Source organism: Giraffa tippelskirchi, chromosome 8 (genome assembly GCF_054371585.1).
Source record: "Giraffa tippelskirchi isolate mGirTip1 chromosome 8, T2T-mGirTip1v1.2.pri, whole genome shotgun sequence".
NCBI lineage: Eukaryota > Metazoa > Chordata > Mammalia > Artiodactyla > Giraffidae > Giraffa > Giraffa tippelskirchi.
Genome location: NC_137282.1, coordinates 94,955,371 through 94,975,128, shown reverse-complemented (window position 1 = coordinate 94,975,128; position 19,758 = coordinate 94,955,371). Strand labels below are relative to the sequence as shown.

At 36.6% G+C, this 19,758-nt stretch overlaps 1 protein-coding gene across 3 annotated transcripts in view; it reads left to right on the top strand.

Moving 5' to 3' along the window:
- Positions 1-19,758, top strand: part of DHX29 (DExH-box helicase 29) — a 47,385-nt gene that overhangs the window by 8,639 nt on the left and 18,988 nt on the right. The window contains exons 3-13 of one of the 3 annotated variants that reach the window (XM_081517784.1): positions 374-487; positions 2,382-2,511; positions 3,228-3,373; positions 5,145-5,267; positions 8,683-8,809; positions 9,521-9,679; positions 10,667-10,832; positions 11,089-11,212; positions 12,608-13,063; positions 14,497-14,640; positions 19,040-19,216. In XM_081517784.1, coding sequence (XP_081373910.1) covers positions 374-487; positions 2,382-2,511; positions 3,228-3,373; positions 5,145-5,267; positions 8,683-8,809; positions 9,521-9,679; positions 10,667-10,832; positions 11,089-11,212; positions 12,608-13,063; positions 14,497-14,640; positions 19,040-19,216 — 1,866 coding nt within the window. Of the gene's footprint in view, positions 1-373; positions 488-2,381; positions 2,512-3,227; positions 3,374-5,144; positions 5,268-8,682; positions 8,810-9,520; positions 9,680-10,666; positions 10,833-11,088; positions 11,213-12,607; positions 13,217-13,243; positions 13,301-14,496; positions 14,641-19,039; positions 19,217-19,758 lie in introns of those variants that run through there. The other 2 variants (XM_081517783.1, XM_081517785.1) reach the window with 2 other exon arrangements.

The following is a 19,758-nucleotide window of genomic DNA, read 5'->3' as shown; positions in this document are numbered from 1 at the left end:
ACATTTCTGGGTTCCTTCCCCAAGGATTCAGATTCAGTATGTTTAATAAGGCTTAGGAATCTGTCTTTGTGGTGGTAACATAAGGGTGGTCCAAGGACAATGTCATGAGATACATGGCTTCAAGAGGCTTTGTAAAAGGATTTTTGTCTTGCCAGATACTGTTGTTTTTACCATACCTTATTTTTTTTTAAATATATGATAGGAATGTGATCCAATGAATGGTATTCCAGTATAATCGCTGTATCTGATTTCACCTGAAATTCTGGGCTTGGTTGGTAGGGATATAGAAAACGGATTCATTTTAATTATTTAATTATTAAATGTTATTTAATAATTCATCTTCTAATTGATATGATCTTTTTGGTCTCAATAGGTGGTAATTAATAACAAACTAGAGCAAAAAATTATTGGAGTGATAAATGAACATAAAAAGCAAAATAATGACAAGGGAGTGATTTCTGGAAGACTTACTGCCAAAAAATTACAGGTATTCTGCAAACCTTTTTTAAAGTTACTTAATTTTAATGAAGCATTTTTTTTTTTAATGTTTTTAATTGAAGGATAATTGCTTTACAGAATTTTGTGGTTTTCTGTCATACACCAACAAGGATCAGCCATAGGTACACCCATGTCCCATCCCTCCCAGAACTCCCTCCCATCTCCCTCCCCATCCCACCCTTCTAGATTGTCACAGGGCCCCTGTTTGAGTTCCCTGAGTCATACAGCAAATTCCCATTTTCTGTCTGTTTTACACATGATATTGTAAATGTCTATGTTACTCTCTCCATACATCTCCCCTTCTCCCTCCTCTCCTCCCACCTTGTCCATAGGTCTGTTCTCTATGTCTGTTTCTCCTTTTCTGCCCTGAAAATAAATTCATCAGTGCATCTCTTCAGATTCCGTATATATGTGTCAGTATACAATATTTATATTTCTTTTTCTGACTGACTTCACTCTGTATAATGGGCTCTAGTTTCGTCCACCTCATTAGAACAAATTCAAATGCATTCCTTTTTATGGCTGAGTAGTATTCCATTGTATATGTATACCACAGCTTCTTTATCCATTCATCTGTCGATGGACATCTAGGTTGCTTCCATGTTCTGACTATTGTAAATAGTGCTTCAGTGATCATTGGGATACATGTGTCTTTTTCAGTTTTGCTTTCCTCAGGGTATATGCCTAGGAGTGGGATTGCTGGGTCATATGGTGGTTTTATTCCTAGCTTTTTAAGGAATCTCCATACCATCTTCCATAGTAGCTGTATCAGTTTACATTCCCATCAGCAATGCAAGTGTTCCCTTTTCTCTAGTGGAGCATTTTTAAGACAGCTCCACATGTGAGATAAAATGACTTTTCAACTTCTATTGAAATTTCATGTAGATTAGTTCCATCTGCAAAAATGAGGAAGAAGTTGTGCCAAATCTGAGTGCACACATTAAAATAGTGATATGAAAATTAAATTACATCCCCCAAATTTTGTTGGACTTGTAGTGGGCACTTTGCTTACATTTTCTCTGACACACCAATGCTGGATGGTATTTTGCCCCATTTCTCAAGTGAAGAAATTGAGGCTTAGAAGGAGTACATGAATTATAGCCTGAGGTTGTTAATTACTAAATAGCAAAGTAAAAAGGGCTTCCCTGGTGGCTCAGAGGTAAAGCCTCTGCCTGCAATGAGGGAGACCCAGGTTTGATCCCTGGGAAAGGAAATGGCAACCCACTCCAGTACTCTTGCCTGGAAAATTCCGTGGGCTACAATCCATAGGGTTGAAAAGAGTCGGACACAACTGAGCTTTTCACTTTTCACTTTCAAAGTAAAAAGAGTCTGGATTACAACCCAGTCTTGCCCAGATGTAAAGATGTTTTAGAAGGTACATTAAAAAGCTTTGCTTTTTATATGAACATGTTCATTGAAGCACTGCTTATGATTTAAGAAAGAGAAAACATTCCAAGTAAGCACCAATAGGAAAATGTATAGTTAGATTATGATACATCTATCCAGTGGAATATTCTGTAACTATTACAAGTGACGAACAATTTCTAATAATTTGGGAAGATGCTTAGTTATAATGTTAAGTAAAATTTGTTTTTTAAAAAAATCACAGAAAAATGACTGAAGGACCCACATTGCATTGCAAACAGTATCTTTGCATAGTGAGAATATGAGCAATTCTCCTGGTCCTTTTTTATTTTTCTGTAGTTCTCAAATTCTCTAGTTCTCAAATAAAATAATTCTTCAAACTGGAAAAAAGAGAAAAAGATAGTTTCGAAGTTATAATTTGTGTCAGAATTTCTCTTTTAAAATGAATGGGAGAATACACTTAGTAATGAAAAAACAGAAAATTGACAGAATGGCTTTTTTACATTTCCCTTCCATAGGATTTATACATGGCTTTACAAGCATTTTCGTTTAAAACTAAGGACATTGAAGATGCCATGACTAACACACTCTTACATGGCGGTGATCTTCATTCTGCCTTGGATTGGCTCTGTTTAAACCTTTCAGATGGTAAGCAGTATTGTCATAAAAGTCTTTCAGTTTATAAAACCTTTTGAAATAATTTGTGTTTATGATATTTGTAGCAAGCTTTTGGTTTGCACTTAAATTTTTTTTCACTGTGTTATAATTATTTTTAAGATGTTTTTACCCTTTTCTGGTCTTTTTGTTATATTCTTCTTAAAGATTACAGTCTGTGCAAGAAAAAATTATTTTTGTGTGTGTTGCTTTCAGTTGTTAATGGCCATTTTACAATGCACATAATACAACATATTCTCAACTGTCTGTAACCTGTCAGGCTGTGTACCTGGTTTTGGGTTAGAAATTAGGGCTGTCTTGCTTTGGGTAAATAATATTTAATTAAGCAGAGGGTTCAGGCTGTAATCTTTGGCAAGATCCTGGAATGCAAATTGCTTCTATGACTGATTAAGGCTACTACCACATGCAACCAAGGAGGAGGGGAGAGTTAACATTTTCTTATGAAAATTTAGGCGTCTAGCACTTTGAGGGTGAAATGGCCAAATCGAGGTGGGCTGGTTATCATCTAGGGAGTGTTCCCACTGGTTTGATAATAAAACAACTTTCATTGTAGGATTTCTATTCCTAGGAGATGAACAGTAGAAGAAAGTTAAGTGCTCTTTGTCTAGACAGGTTTTATGCATGTGTTTAATAAATATTTGTATGTTTTCTGTGTCATGTACATTGTTTTTATCCCAATTTCTCTTAAGATGCACTTCCTGAAGGATTCAGTCAGGAATTTGAAGAGCAACAACCTAAAAGTAGGCCAAAATTCCAGTATCCTCAAACACAAGCCACTATTTCACCTCCATTGCACCCTAAAACCAAAAAGCAGGAAGAAGATCCTAAGATCAAGGTAATTTAAGAATTCAACATTTAAAGTGTAAAATCAGAGTGAAACATGTAACAGTTCATAAGAGTATATATATTAGGTTGCAGTTATGTTTTTACTCATTGAAAATGTTTAATGGGTTTGCCAAACTCCTTAATAGCACTGTCATTTCAGTTATCTATTGCTACATAACAAACCACCCGAAAATGGAGTGACTTAAACCAACATTTTATTCCTTATGATTTTGCAGTTTGGACTGGGCTCAGCTAGGCAGTTTGTCTGATCCAAGAGGTATCTCCTCAGGCTAGAACATCCAAAATGGTTTATTTACTCACATGACTAGAGCTTCAGCTGGGATCTTGCTAGCAAGGCATCTCTGTCCACATGATTAGCTTGCTGCTACTGCTAAGTTGCTTCAGTCGTGTCCGACTCTGTGTGACTCCATAGACGGCAGCCCACCAGGCTCCCCCGTCCCTGGGATTCTCCAGGCAAGAACACTGGAGTGGGTTGTGCATGAAAGTGGAAAGTGAAGTCGCTCAGTCATGTCCGACTCTTTGTGACCCCATGGACTGCAGCCTACCAGGCTCCTCCATCCATGGGATTTTCCAGGCAAGAGTACTGGAGTGGGGTGCCATCACCTTCTCCGTTCCTTAGGGCATTACACACAAATACTCTGCATATCATAAAACATCTATGAACATGGGTGAACCTAAAGAACATTATGCTAAGTTAAATAAGCCAGTCACAGACAAATATTGCATGATGTCACTTATGTGAAGTACCTAAAATAGTCAAGTTCATAGAAACAGAATGGTAGTTACCAGGGGCTAAACGGAAAAGGGGCAAATGGGGAAATGTTGCTTAATGGTAATAAAATTTCAGTTATGCAATATCAATAAGTTCTAGACATCTGCTGTTCAACATAGTACCTGTAGCCAACAGAATAGTATTGTGTACTTTAAAATATGTTAAGAGGATAGATCTCATGTTAAGCTTTCTTACCACAACCACCCCTCTCCCCACAGCAGTACACACACACACACACTCTCAAGAAGTTTTGAAGGTAACAGGAACATTTAGTACCTTGGTTGTAGTGATGGCATCATGGGTATATCAGTCAGTTCAGTCGCTCAGTCATGTCCAACTCTTTGCGACCCCATGGACTGCAGCACACCAGGCTTCTCTGTCCATCAGCAACTCCCAGAGCTTGCTCAAACTCGTGTCCATCAAGTCGGTAATGCCATCCAGCCATCTCATCCTCTGTCGTCCCCTTCTCCTCCCGCCTCCAATCCTTCCCAGCATTAGGGTCTTTTCCAGTGAGTCAGTTCTTCACATCTGGTGGCCAAAGTATTGGAGCTTCAGCATCAGTTTGGACATACGCTTATCCAAACTCATCAAAATGATGAGTGTATATATATATATAAAATAGTTAAAATCACAATAATGTGTACAATTGTTAATGTATCAGACCTCAGTAAAGCTTAAAAATAAATAAAACAAAAATCTGTGGAAACAGCATCTGCACAAAACCACTGTTTTTAAGGAATAATACAGGTTTTTCACAGTTCTTTCAATTTTTTGCCTCTTTATGTAAATGGATTCTTTGAACTATGTAAGTTTAGACTTACCAAAGTAATGTTGAGTTCCACTCATTTATCCTTCACTATGATTCTTGAGGCTTATATGTCTACTGTTTCTGAGTGTAAAGAAATTATAAAAGCAGTGACACTTGATGATAGTTTTGATATCTTTTTCTAATTTTGATTTTTCAGATATTTGTTGTTTTTTTTTCTAGCCAAAAAAGGATGAAAAAAATTTGGAAGTAAATATGAAAGAATGGATTTTGCGATATGCTGAACAACAAAACGAAGAAAAGAGTGAGACTTCTAAAACTTTAGAAGAGGAAAAATTTGACCCTGTGAGTAGAAATTTGTATTGAGCTTCTAGTTGGATATTCCTCACAAAATATTTAAGTTTTCTAAGACTTAGTTTCCTCATTTGTAAGTTGAAGAAATAGTTATCTCTAGGGGTTTATGTGAGAGTTAAATAAAACAACACTTAGGGAAAAACATAACACAAAATAACTGTTCAATAAATGTTATTACACCACTCCCATGTCTAAAGAGACAGTCACCAAATATTTTTAAATGATTAAGTGTTAAGAGTATGCTAAATTAAAGACTTCTATCTAGAATTTATAAAGAAGTTTTAAAAGGACAACAGGCATTTTACAAAAGCAGATATTTGGATGGCCAATAAACATGTAAAAATAACTTAACCATTGCTAGTCATGGGAAAAATGAAAATGAAAACTGCAATGAAATACTACTATATATCTATCAAAATGGCTAAAATTAAAAGCTCAGTAATACCAAGTACTGGGAGGATATGAAGCAACTGAACACTCCTACACTGATTGTAAGAGTACAACTACTTTGGAAAACTGTCACTTTCTTATGAAGTTAGACATACACTTACCATATGACCTAACAATTTCATTGCTAGGTATTTACTCAGTAAAAATGAAAATGTCAACCAAAAAAAGCTTGTACACAAATATTCATAAAAGTTTTTATTAATAACAGCCACTGTAAGCAGCTTTCAAAATCGTTATGTAAGAATGAAAGGCACAAATAAGTACATGCTGAACAATTTCATTATATTAAATTCTAGAAAAGTCATCTATGCAAAATCAATCTCTAGTAAGGGAAACCAGATCAGTGGTTGTCTGAGTCCACAGATGGAGGAAGGAGATTGACTGTTAGACATGATGGGGAAACTTTTGGGGATGATGGCAGTGATTTATGTCTTTAAGATGATGGTTATGTGGATGTATACATTTATCAAACACATTCACTTATTCACTTAAAATGGGTATGTTTTATTATTTAGAATGGAAAAAAGGAAGTTGTAGAACAGCATGTGTAGTATAATGAACTCATTTGAGTAAAAGAATACACACACACACACACATATATTTGCATCCTTTTGAATGCAAAGGAGAAATCTGGAGAAACACACAAGAAGCTATTACTGGTAAATAGGGCTTGGGTTAGTAGGGTGGGTTATACTCCTCTGTATCCTCTGAGTTTTTTTTTTTAAGCATATGCCTGTATTAAAGTGACAAAAACAAAAACAGTTTATGATAGTACACGTTATTTTGAGGTTCAGAAAAAGAGGTCTCTTCTGATTGGAGCATTAGGTCAGTACTTACTGAAAAGAAGTGGGATTTGAAGGATGCATGAGGTATGCATAGGCAACAGAGAATGGGAAAGTGGCCCAGATGGGTGAAATAGTGTGAATAAGGGTACAGAAGTGGAATTGTGCAAAGGGCCTTTGCATATTAAACCGTAATCAGGATAACATGTGTGAGTACTAGCAGATAGGAGTAAACAGGTGAGTTCAACTAAAACTAGAAAATTTTTATGCCCAGAAAATGAATTTAAGAACATTCCCTATTGATAGTGAAGGCTTGCTAGCTGTGTGGGAGCAGGTAACCCACAAGAATTTGACTTTTTAGGTTGAATTTAGTAGTGATTAATGTGATTTGCAAAGGGTAGGGAGGCCGTTTGGTAATTCTTGCACTTGCTCAGGTGTGAAATAATAAAGTCCCAAATTGGAATTTATATAGTGTTTTGGGGGAGAGGTGGGAGCACACTGCACAGCATGCAGAACTTCCCTGACCAGGATTGAACCTGTGCCCCATGCTGTAGAAGTGCAGAGTCCTAGCCTCTGGACGACCAGTGAAGTAAAAGTCACTCAGTCATGTCTGACTCTTTGCAACCCCATGGAGTGTAGCCTGCCAGGATCCTCTTTTCATGGAATTCTCCAGGCAAGAATACTGGAGTGGGTTGCCATGGGGATCTTCCCAAGCCAGGGATTGAACCCAGGTCTCCCGCATTGCAGGTGAATTCTTTAACATCTGAGCCACCAAGGAAGCCCAAGAATACTGCAGTGGGTAGCTTATTCCTTCTCTAGGGGATCTTCCCGACCCAGAAATTGAACTAGGGTTTCCTCATTTTCAGGCAGATTCTTTACCGACTGAGCTACCAGGGAAGCCCCTGGACAGCCAAGAAGGTCCCCAAATTGGAACTTGGAAGAGAAACACTTAAGGGAAGAATCAATAGAAATTGCTGATTTACTGAACATAAATTAAGAAGCCAAACACAGCAAGAGATTGTAGGCGGAGGGATGGTGGTATCAGTGCCACAGATAGGAAAGATTGAAAGAATGAGTGTGGTTTGGGTGAAATTGAGGTGATAGCTAATCCTTCTGTTACACTTTGTTGCTGTCTGCTTCTACACAGAATGGTTGCAGAATTGTTCTTCCTTAGTTTCCCCTCGTCTCAGTGGTTGTGTCTCATAGCAGCACTGCTAATGCCCTCTTCTCTACCCAGTGCTTTGATGCTTCTCATCTCATATTAACCTAACCTAAAGGAAAAACCAGTAATTTGAGTTTAGCTCTCTGTCTGGTTTTTGCTCAGCAGTTAAATTTTATAATACACATTTTCTCCAGAGGCCTTTTTTTTTTTTGTAATGTCCCTGACTATTCCATAAGATAGCGATTATAGGAAGGTAGCTTTCAGAAGAGTGTGTATTTTTTTAATATAAAGTCTTTATTGAATTTGTTACAACATTGCTTCTGTTTTATGTTTTGGTTTTTTGGCTGTGAGTGTCTTATACTATTGCATATACAGTCCTTTAAATCCATGTATTTATAAAATGTGTAAAAGTAACTTTTCTTTTTACAGAAATGAACTCATACTTACATTTTATTCCATAGTTTGCTTATTTTATTTAACATGTCAAGTAAGTTTCTCCATGTGGATTCAGTTCAGTTTGGTCACTCAGTCATGTCCAACTCTTTGCGACCCTGTGGACTGCAGCACACCAGGCTTCCCTGTCCATCACCAACTCCCGAAGCTTACTCAAACTCATGTCCATCGAGTCAGCGATGCCATCCAATCATCTCATCCTCTGTCGTCCCCTCTCCTCCCACCTTCAATCTTTCCCAGCATCATGGTTTTTTCTAGTGAGTCAGTTCTCTGCATTACCCTCATTCTGTTGCTTCTTGACTTTTTTCCCCCAATGACTAGTTTCCTCTGTAGAGCATACCACACTTGATTTCCCGTTTTCCTTTTCAATCAGTACTGCAGTGAACATCTGTGTACCTACAAATTTGCACGTTTGTATTATTTCTCTATGAAAAATTGCTAAAAGATTTGTTGGACCAAAGAATAAGATCATAAGATCACAGGTTTTGATACAATACAGACAGTAGATAAACTAATCTTGCTCTTCGTTTCTTTGTCATCATCTTATTTGAAACAACAGAACGAAAGGTACTTGCACCTTGCAGCTAAACTTCTGGACGCGAAGGAGCAGGCAGCTGCCTTTAAGCTAGAAAAGAACAAGCAAGGCCAAAAAGAGGCTCAAGAGAAAATAAGGAAATTTCAAAGAGGTAAACGGTTTAAAATTCTTAGATGTATTAATATGTCTTCTTTATTGGCTTTCCTAGGATGGAGGTTGCCTCTTTTTTGTATGTCTTCTCTTTCCTAACAGTTTACACTTGGGGTTGGCAAACTTTTGCAACAAGCCAAATAGTAAATATTTAAGTTTTACAAGTTGTTATGATTACTCAGCTCTGCTGCCACAGCATAAAAGCAGCCATATATAAAATATAAGCAAATGGTTATGTTCTCACAAAACTTTATGGATGCTGAAATTTCATATAATTTTCACATCGCACCAAATATTTCTTCTTTTTATCTTTTTCAACCAGTTAAAGATGTAAAAATCATTCTTAGCTCACAGACCATATGGAAATAGGTAGTGGGGCTGGATTTGGTCTGCAGCCATAGTTTGTTAACCTGAAGTGTATACCATAAAAAACTATCTCCACTCAAGAAGGAGAGATGAATATAATTCCATGAGAATTTATTTTTAGTGAAGATGCTTTTCCTGGCCTTCTACATCTGTTAAGTGATTTGTTCTAAAAATTTTAGTATATAATGTGAAAATAAATTGTCTTCAACTTCTAGCACAAATTCCTAGTAGGAAGGAAAAAGAAGCAATGTTTTAAAAAAAAAAAAAAAATATTGCAGAGTAAAAAGGCATGAAAAACAAATATACATAAAAACAAAATAAATAAGCGTCCTTTTTTTTTCGGTAGAAATGGAAACTTTAGAAGATCATCCAGTATTCGATCCAGCCATAAAGATTTCACATCAACAGAATGAAAGAAAGAAGCCTCCTGTAGCCACAGAAGGAGAAAGTGCTTTGAACTTTAATTTATTTGAAAAATCTACAGCTGCTCCTGAAGAAGAAAAAGGTAAAATGAAGGGAGAATGTTCCAGGGTGTAATCTGTAAATAGTAAAACATCAAGGACTATATAATTGAGAAATTGTGTTACTTTGAACTGTGGTGTTGGAGAAGACTCTTGAGAGTCCCTTGGACTGCAAGGAGATCCAATCAATCCATCCTAAAGGAGATCAATCCTGGGTGTTCATTGGAAGGTCTGATGTTGAAGCTGAAACTCCAATACTTTGGCCACCTCATGCGAAGGGTTGACTCATTGGAAAAGACCCTAATGCTGGGTAGGATTGGGGGCGGAAGGAGAAGGGGACGACAGAGGATGAGATGGTTGGATGGCATCACCGACTCGATGGACATGGGTTTGGGTGGACTCCGGGAGTTGGTGATGGACAGGGAGGCCTGGCGTGCTGCAATTTATGGGGTCGCAAAGAGTCGGACACGACTGAGCGACTGAACTGAACTGTGTTACTTTGTATTCCAACAAACTACAAAAGATGGCAGTAAACTTACACTTCCACATGCTGTCTTGGAAAAGTAATCATTATAATAATTTGTTTAGCATTTTGTGATTACCAACATCTGGCTTCAGCCTCATCTCTCTCCAGTTCAGACTCCTGCCAGAATTATCTTTCTGTAACACAGATCAAAATATGAGTTTCTGCTTAAAAATTTTAATCAGTTAACAAGTTCAAACCTTATATTATGGCATTGATGATCCTTTGCATTCTGCCACAGTCTACCTTTCCACCTTATTCTCCCAGCTATGTACTACAGCTCCATCATTCTTAAAATGTATATTGTTTCATGGCTCCATGACTTTGCTCATCCTATTATCCCCTTTTTGGCCAACCTTTCCCTTGCTCGAATCAGGTCTGTCTGTCCTTTTCTAACCTATTCTCTTCAAAAATTTCTGTTCCCAAAAGTGAGAGAACTTTAATCCTTCAAAAGATATTCTGTATTACTACATAAGCATTTTTAAAGAACCAATCTTTGTCATTTTAGAGAAAAAGAAAGAACCTCATGATGTAAGAAATTTTGACTATACTGCTCGAAGCTGGACTGGAAAATCTCCCAAACAATTTCTGATCGACTGGGTCAGGAAGAATCTTCCCAAGAGTCCAAATCCTTCCTTTGAAAAAGTTGCAGTAGGTAGATACTGGAAATGTAGGTATGTTTTTGGTTAACTGAGTGAACTTTTAGAAAAATCTAAGATGAAAATATTTTTTTTCTTATGAGTTAAGTAGACATTCAGGAAGCTGGTGCCACATCTCTAGGTTGATAGTGCCTGTAAATCATTACCTAGTATTAATATAGTGTTTTCTGTAAGAATATTTAAATAATGTAAACTACAGTTTGGTGTTAATAGACTTCTGACCATTTTTACTTCATCAATTTTATTTTAAAATGTCTTTGGCTTCTTTTAGGGTGAGAGTAATCAAGTCTGAAGATGATGTCCTGGTCGTGTGCCCTACGATCTTAACAGAGGACGGTATGCAGGCTCAGCACCTGGGAGCTACTTTAGCTCTTTATCGTTTAGTGAAAGGACAGGTAAGTTTTTATAGATCCAAGTGTCTCAAAATTCATTTGTGGAGTAATGGGTATATTTTGTCAACATAGACCTATCTGCATGTGGAAGGTAATATTTAATTGTGGCCCTTTGTGCCAGTTTTCTCTTCACTGAATGCTGCTTCTGAGTAGTCCTTGTTTCTGCTTGTTTATAATTTTGACTTTGTCTCATCTCCAAACATAGTTCAAGCTTTCTCTCCTTGGACCAGAGGCACTGAACCATTTGGTCCAGCTTTGCAAGCTATACTGATTTAAAGATTAAAAAACTGTGCTAGAGTGATTGAATTAAGGAGAGTTTTTAAACAGTTGTTTTCCTTTAATGTTATATTGTCTCTCAACTTTAAAATACAAGACATTGGTTCCAGTTTTCACTTTTAGGTTATATCGACTAAAGCTTCCAGTTTAAGGAATGATAAAAATAAAGTATTACTGAAGAGAGCACTTTTAAGAGAACACTATGCTCTTTTTTTTTGCTTGGGAGTACTGTCAACATTTTCTCTTTGTAATAAATGTATATATCTTTCTTCCTGGGGAATTAGAACTACTGAAAATTTAGACACTGATTAAGTAGAATTCCAAATAATAGTTCTTTTCCATTTTCTCTCAGTAAAAGTTCTTAATATCTTTATTTCCCTTGTTTTGCAAAATAAGGTATCATAAGCTAAGCTTAATTGATGGAAATGACTATCAGTGTTACAAAAATAATTGTGGGCTTTTTGTAAAACAGAGGCAGGATAACTTAGATTCCATCCAGTGGCATTCAGAGTAAAATATACTTTGACTTGTAATATACAAATGGAGTGTCAGAGGGAACTTTGAGAAATGTTTTAAGGATCATCTACATATTTAAATAGCACCACTATAGGAATAAATAATAAACGTGTTTAATAGTGTGTTGTGTTCTAGAATAAGCACTGTGTTTGATTAACTGAAAGTTTACCTCAGAGTATGCCTATAAGGGAGGTATAATTATTAGCCCCATTTTACAAATTTGGAAACTAAGACACCAAGAAGTTAAGTTACTTGCCCAAGGTCACACAGCTAGTAAGTCCAGAAGCCTGAATATGATATGCTGTTTATAAATTTGCATCATGTGCATACATGTGTGTGCTCAGTCATGTCTAGCTCTTTGTGACCCCATGGACTATAGCCCACTAGGCTCCTCTGGCTATGGAATTTTCCAGGCAAAAATACTGGAGCGGGTTGCCATTTCCTACTCCAGATATGCATGTATATCTTATATTAAAGTACAGTAGTAACCTACTAGTTTAAGAGGTATTTTAAGAAGCAATAGCTATTCTTTTCAGTTCTAACCTATTGAATTTTGGTATCCAGTAATTAGTGAACACAACGTATTACTATTTTTTTCCTTTATAGTCAGTTCATCAGTTACTTCCTCCTACTTACCGAGATGTTTGGCTAGAGTGGAGTGATGCGGAAAAGAAAAAGGAAGAATTAAATAAAATGGAAACCAATAAACCACGTGACCTTTTTATTGCCAAACTTCTGAATAAACTGAAACAGCAGCAGCAACAGCAACAGCAGCATTCTGAAAATAAGAGAGAAAACTCTGAAGATCCTGAGGAATCTTGGGAAAACTTAGTTTCTGATGAGGATTTTTCTGCACTGTCCTTGGAATCAGAAAAAGTGGAAGATTTGGAACCTGTTAGAAACCTCTTTAGAAAGTTGCAGAGCACACCTAAGTACCAGAGACTTCTCAAGGAAAGGCAACAGTTACCTGTGTTTAAACACAGGAATTCAATTGTTGAAACTCTTAAAAGGCACCGCGTTGTGGTTGTAGCAGGTGAAACAGGGAGTGGTAAAAGTACTCAAGTGCCACATTTTCTATTAGAAGATCTGCTTCTGAATGAGTGGGGAACAACTAAATGTAACATTGTCTGTACCCAGCCCAGAAGAATCTCAGCAATGAGTTTAGCCACAAGAGTGTGTGATGAATTGGGCTGTGAAAATGGACCTGGAGGAAAGGTAAAATGTTTAACTCTACCTCAGAGAATGGTGATGACATTACTTACCTGTGCTCTTGGGATCCAAAAGGAACCTGTACCACACATGAATTTTGACCGATACTGTTTGTTCAATAGCACATCTCAGGTGCTTTTCATGTTTTCTTTGATAGGTATGATATGCCACTCTCCTTTATAGGAAAAGGATTGTAAGTAATTATCATTAAAATTCTCATGTAAAAGGAAAAATATATTCACTTTAATAACTGAGTACTCAAATATATTACATTACTAAGTTGATCATTCAAAGAATATAAATACATACAGATAAATTGTAATACCAGATATCTCAGTATTTGGAAATCTTTTCTGTAGGATATATTCCTGAATGATTTTCATTAGCTCAATGAACAGAAACAAAAAACAATATAGAAGACAATGTCAGACTATTTTCAAATCCTGTATATAAAAAAAATAGAAAAAAGAACTTAAAATACCTGTTGTCCTTTGTTTGGGGGTAAAAGTGTACACAAACTGCCAAACCTTAACCAGAGTGACTACAAAATGGAGGAATTAATAAAATTGGTTTAGAACCAAATATAATGAATTCCAAGTTCATGTAATTCAATTTAATTATGCTTTGAATTGTTCTTTCTAGATATGGTACTTAACATTTTTGTCTATCTTTAAGTTAGATAACCCTTCATTAAAATTTTATGTGGCATATTTTTCTCGGTTCTCTCATGACATGTAAGGGGACAAAGGGCACAATTTCTGTCTTACAAGGAATTTAAATTAAGGGGATGACAGACATGTTTACAAACACAGCAAAGGAATGACTGAAGGAATAAGAAAGAAAATGTGATGGAAATAGAAGTGACTTCAGGATTCTCATCAGGCACCACTGGTTTTTAATGATTGCAGCTTTTATGCGATCTTGATAGAAGAGTATACTTAAGTTATAGGAGCAGATCTAAAATTCTGTTCCTGAGTACCTCAATATTTTGCTCCAAGATAATCTCATAAGAAACTGATTAAATCTATTAATATGTCCATAAATCATGTTAATGGTACTCAAAGCAGGCGAACAGCTTTTTGTTTTGTTTTTTCTTGTTTAAATTGCCAAAACAAATTTTATAGTTTGGTATAATTGAAAACATAGGAAAGTAATAAATGGCACTAAACAGATTTACTTAGAATGCTCCATAGAGGAGCAGGACCAGCACCTGTACTTCAGTTTTTAAAGCTTATTTCCCAGATCATTTGTGAGAATCCAGTCTTGGCTCTGTGTTTTCCCTTCAGAATTCTTTGTGTGGATATCAGATCCGGATGGAGTCTCGCGCTAGTGAATCTACCAGGTTACTCTATTGTACAACAGGGGTTTTGCTAAGAAAACTTCAAGAAGATGGTCTCCTAACAAATGTGTCTCATGTTATTGTAGATGAGGTGAGTAGATTCTAATCACTGTATGTTCAGGAAATGATTCTAAACATTTTTGTGTTAAAAAGATGTTCCTAAAAAAAAAAAAAAGATGTTCCTTCTAATACTAGATAACATTTTCTTCATTTTTATTAAATGCCAAGCACTTTACATGTAATTAGTTAATTTCCTCTAACAAACAAGTCTCATGCTAATTGATTTATTTAACAAATACTGTGTAACATTTGCTGTATGCAAGGGCCTATTCTAAGGACTTCATATATACAACTTCATTTAATCCTTCCAGCAATCCTTCGTTTAATCGAAAGAAGTAGATATTATTATCCCTATTTTAGAGTTGAGGAAACTGAGGCACACAGAGGTTATTTAGCTTACACAAGTTCATACAGCCAATAAGTTCTGCAACTAGGGGTTCAAGCCTAGGGAAGCCGGCTGCAGACATCTCTATCAGTTAGTGCATGTTAAACTGATTTGCTTTGTACATAATTTTTTGAAGAAATTATATATATAAAATTTCAGTTTTTAAAAAATTTTTTCAATTTTCCCTGATGTAAAGTTTTTATGAATTTAATTCACCAAGTTTAGAAGGCATTAGTGAAAGTTCAATCATTCTTTGATTTTTAATTAATAGACTACATATAGATTACTGGGTTATTTTCCTCCTTTTGGTTAGTAAGTATTAGAAGTATATAGAGATATAAAAATGAGAATAAAAATTATCTGTAGTCTCATGATTCAGAAAAAAGTTAATGTTGCCATTTGTGCATTTATATATGTATTTTTTTATAGTTTGTATGTGTATTCACTTTATAATTCTTTCACATCATTAGTCTGCAGAAATATCATTTTTTAATAGCTTTACAGACGTATGTCATTTGGATATCCCATAATTAATTTAGCCATTTTCCTGTTGTTGTACTAGTTCAGGTTAAGATTTTTTAAATACAATATTTTGGTAATAGGTAAAGTGATAGAAATTCAAGAGAAAGGAAGAGGATGTATGGCAGCTTGATTGAGCATGCCCATGGGTAACTGCTCCTGGCAGTGATGAGTGGGGACTAGGATGTGACAAGAATCAACTTAAAATGCTCATTTGTCTGTTTGTAATGAGAAATTTTTTCTGCTAGGTAAGATGAAATATTTGCATCAGCCAGTAGTTTTTCTGTGAACTTGAAATTATTAAAAAACTGTGTATGTGTGAGTCACTCAAGTTGTGTCCAACTCTTTGAGACCCCGTGATCTGTAGCCCGCCAGGCTCCTCTGTCCATGGACTTCTCCAGGCCAGAATACTGGAGTGGGTTGCCATTCCCTTCTCCAGAGATCTTCCCAGTCCAGGGATCGAATCCAGGTCTCCGTCATTGCAGGCAGATTCTTTACTGTCTGAATCACCGGGGAAGTTTGTTTAGTAAATATATATCAGAATGAACCTTAATTTAAAAGTTAGACCAACTGCAGGGAGCTGTTCTTTGGTGGTTTTGTATTATTAATAGCAGTCTGTAGACCGGATTTACTGAACTGTGCTTCAGTGTGATACTCTCAGCCTCTTATTGAACAGTACAATAAGAGTAAGAAAAAACCCAGTGAAGTTCATCATCATGTTAAATATAATGATGAAAGAGATGCTGGGACAGAGTTCATTATATTATTCAGGAGCTTCTTTATGAAGATGCTTAGGATGATACTCTTGACTTTCTTATTAGGAATAGTTGTGTGATTTGATTTAGTTTATGGTCAGTTTAAGAGTTATGCAGCTTCTCCTCTGGCAGCTGTTATGTTTACAGCCAGTCTTTTGTCCACCTCTCTCAAATGTACTTAATAAGTACACATTTTTACCAGCTGTATTTTATGTCTTATTCTCATTTCAAATTTTCTTTTTTAAAAAATCAATATTTGGGGACTTCCCTGGCAATCCAGTGATTAAGACTCCATGCTTCCACTGCAGGGACACAGGTTCGATCCCTATTTGAGGAACTAAGATCCTGCATGCAGAGTGGTGCAGCAAAAAATAAATTTTAAAAATTGATAGCTGTGTAAATTAACATCTGATTGAGGAGGTTCCCCAGATCTGTTTCATCTATCAGAAAATATTTCTCTCAAGCTTCAGATAATATCCTGGTCAAACCAGAAAAGTAAAAACATCCAAAATTATTCCTTCTTTCTTGCATATCCTCTAAATCCAGTCACCTAGACTTTGTTGATTTTTTTTTGAATACTTTCCTCATGTTCATTTACTTCTCTCCATATTTACTGGTATTGCCCTCATATAGGCTACCATTATCTGATTCAATTACTTAATAAGCTTCTAATTAAACTGCCTACTTTCTGTTTTGCTCTCTTCTACATTCTTCACATTATAGCTAGAGTTACCTTTTTTAAAACGAAGTTCAGACCACATGATTCCCCTAGTTTAAAATATCTTACTCACTACCCTGACTCATTAGGATAAAGTCTCAGCTCCTTAACAGGGTTTACGAGACCACATATGAGCAGATTACTGAGCACCTCACCCTCTCTGTCTCTTGCCCATTCCTCATCTCATGCACAAGGCATTATTTTTGTTTCTTCATTTCTTGAAATGTAGTATGATCCCACTGTCCTCCATGATTTTATACAAGTTATGTCCCATGACCACTTTTTCTCCCTTTATCATACTGTTCTTTCCTCCTTTTTTAAAAACTCATTTCAGTTCTCAGCCTAAATGTCAGTTCCCTCTTAGTAGCCTTCCTGACCACCTGAATTAGCTACCCCTTGCTGTACAGCAGGAACTAACACAACATTATAAATCAACTATAACTCCAATAAAAAAAAACTGTAAAACAAAACCAAAAGAGAATATTAGACCAAAAAACAACCCAAAATATCTGCCCTTCGTATGTAATTTCAAGCCATCCTCTACAGAATCCTCTTATAAGGATGCTGCTGCTGCTGCTAAGTCGCTTCAGTCGTGTCCGACTCTGTGCGACCCCGTAGACAGCAGCCCACCAGGCTCCCCCATCCCTGGGATTCTCCAGGCAAGAACACTGGAGTGGGTTGCCATTTCCTTCTCCAATGCATGAAAGTGAAAAGTGAAAGTGAAGTGCTCAGTCGTGTCCGACTCTTAGCGACCCTATGGACTGAAGCCTGCCAGGCTTCTCTGCCCATGGGATTTTCCAGGCAAGAGTACTAGAGTGGGGTGCCATTGCCTTCTCCGCTTATAAAGCTATAAACTCTGAACTGAAGACTATCTCAGTCATTATTCCCCAGCATCTAGCACAATGCTGAGTACTATTTGTTGATCTCCTCTGATAGCCAATCACTCTATGAGATTTGTATTATTTGTATTCTTGTTTTATAGAAGAAGAAGTAGACCGAGGGATATTTGAATAACTTTGCTAAAGTCATATTTTAATTGAGCAAGCCAAGAAGAATTAAGCCTAAGCAAGCAATTCCAGAGTCTGTACATTTAACCACTATTGCCTCCCTTTCGAGCAAAATGTCAAACCTGTTTTAATTTTTGTTGATCAAACCTGTTTTAATTTTTGTTATCTCGATGTATTCTATCTTTTGTATGCTGCTTTAAATCTCAAGAAATAAAATAAGGTAGAACTAAATCCAGTACAGCAAATTGCAATATAAACTAGTACATCCAGCAGATACTAAGTTCTGACAACTTCTCATGTTTTAATGTTCTACAACAAGTCTACTGTGCTCATCCCTAAAATGCATCTGTTCGAAAAGCATAAAACCCATATTCTTAGGCAGTTGATAGAACCTGTCAGATTCATACTAAAAAAATTCCCCCTTTGCAGAAAAGTGTATAAACCATCTGTCTTGTTGCAGTTTTGTGTCTATTCAATTTTATATTTGTGGCATAGCTTTTAAGCATTACATTGGCTTCTGAGTGAAATTCGGGAGATACTTTAATCAGCTGAACGTTTATAGACTATCTCCTAAGGTAGAGTCTTACTATCATAGCTAATCTTATTCATTATATGCTGATTTTTACTGACTTCAATTTTAAAGAGGGTGACTTTATTTTCAATTTGGAAGATCTACCTCATTTGAAACACAGCTTCTCTTACCTTCTCTATGTATTGACTGTATGTAAATATTGATTAACTTTTAGTAGATTTGAAGGTCTGATTGTTTTAAGTTCTTACTAGACCTTATCATGTAAGGGCTTCCCTGGTGGCTCAGAGGATAAAGATCTGCCTGCAATGCAGGAGACCTGGATATGATCCTTTGGTTGGAAAAATTCCCTGGAGAAGGAAATGGCAACCCCTCCAGTATTTTTGCCTGGAGAATTCCATGGACAGAGGAGCCTGCTGGGCTATAGCCCATGGGGTTGCAAACAGTTGAATATGACTGACCAAATAACACACACAGACCTTATATATGACCTTTTTTTTCATTCCTTTTATACTAGGTTCATGAGAGAAGTGTCCAGTCAGACTTCCTACTAATTATCTTGAAGGAAATTTTACAGAAACGTTCTGATTTACATTTGATTCTCATGAGTGCCACTGTAGACAGTGAAAAATTTTCTACCTATTTCACACACTGCCCTATTCTGAGAATTTCAGGAAGAAGTTATCCTGTTGAGGTAAGTTTTTTTAATAATGCCTATGTAAACAGAAACTACATTCCCACCAGTGAGTGTCCCCAGAAGATAGGCCCTTAAATCTGAGCCTAGAACTATTCCTAAGGTAATGCAAGTCAAGAGAGGACCTGGAGATGACCTTGGGAATCAGATAGCTGAGCTGCCTTGACTGAGCATGGGTAGGCTGGAAGGAGGATTGTGCTGAATGACATACCTCAAAGGTACACAGCATAAAATACAGTTCTATAGCAAAGCCAAATCTACATACAGATTGGGGTCGCTGCCTAACAATAAGGAACTGCTTTTCCACCTATGTGGAAGTTGGATGTGAGAGTTGGACTATAAAGAAGGCTGAGCACCAAAGAATTGATGCTTTTGAACTGTGGTGTTGGAGAATACTCTTGACAGTCCCTTGGACTGCAAGGAGATCCAACCAGTCCATCCTAAAGGAAATCAGTCCTGAATATTCATTGGAAGGACTGATGCTGAAACTGAAATTCCAATACTTTGTCCACCTGATGTGAAGAACTGACTCATTGGAAAAG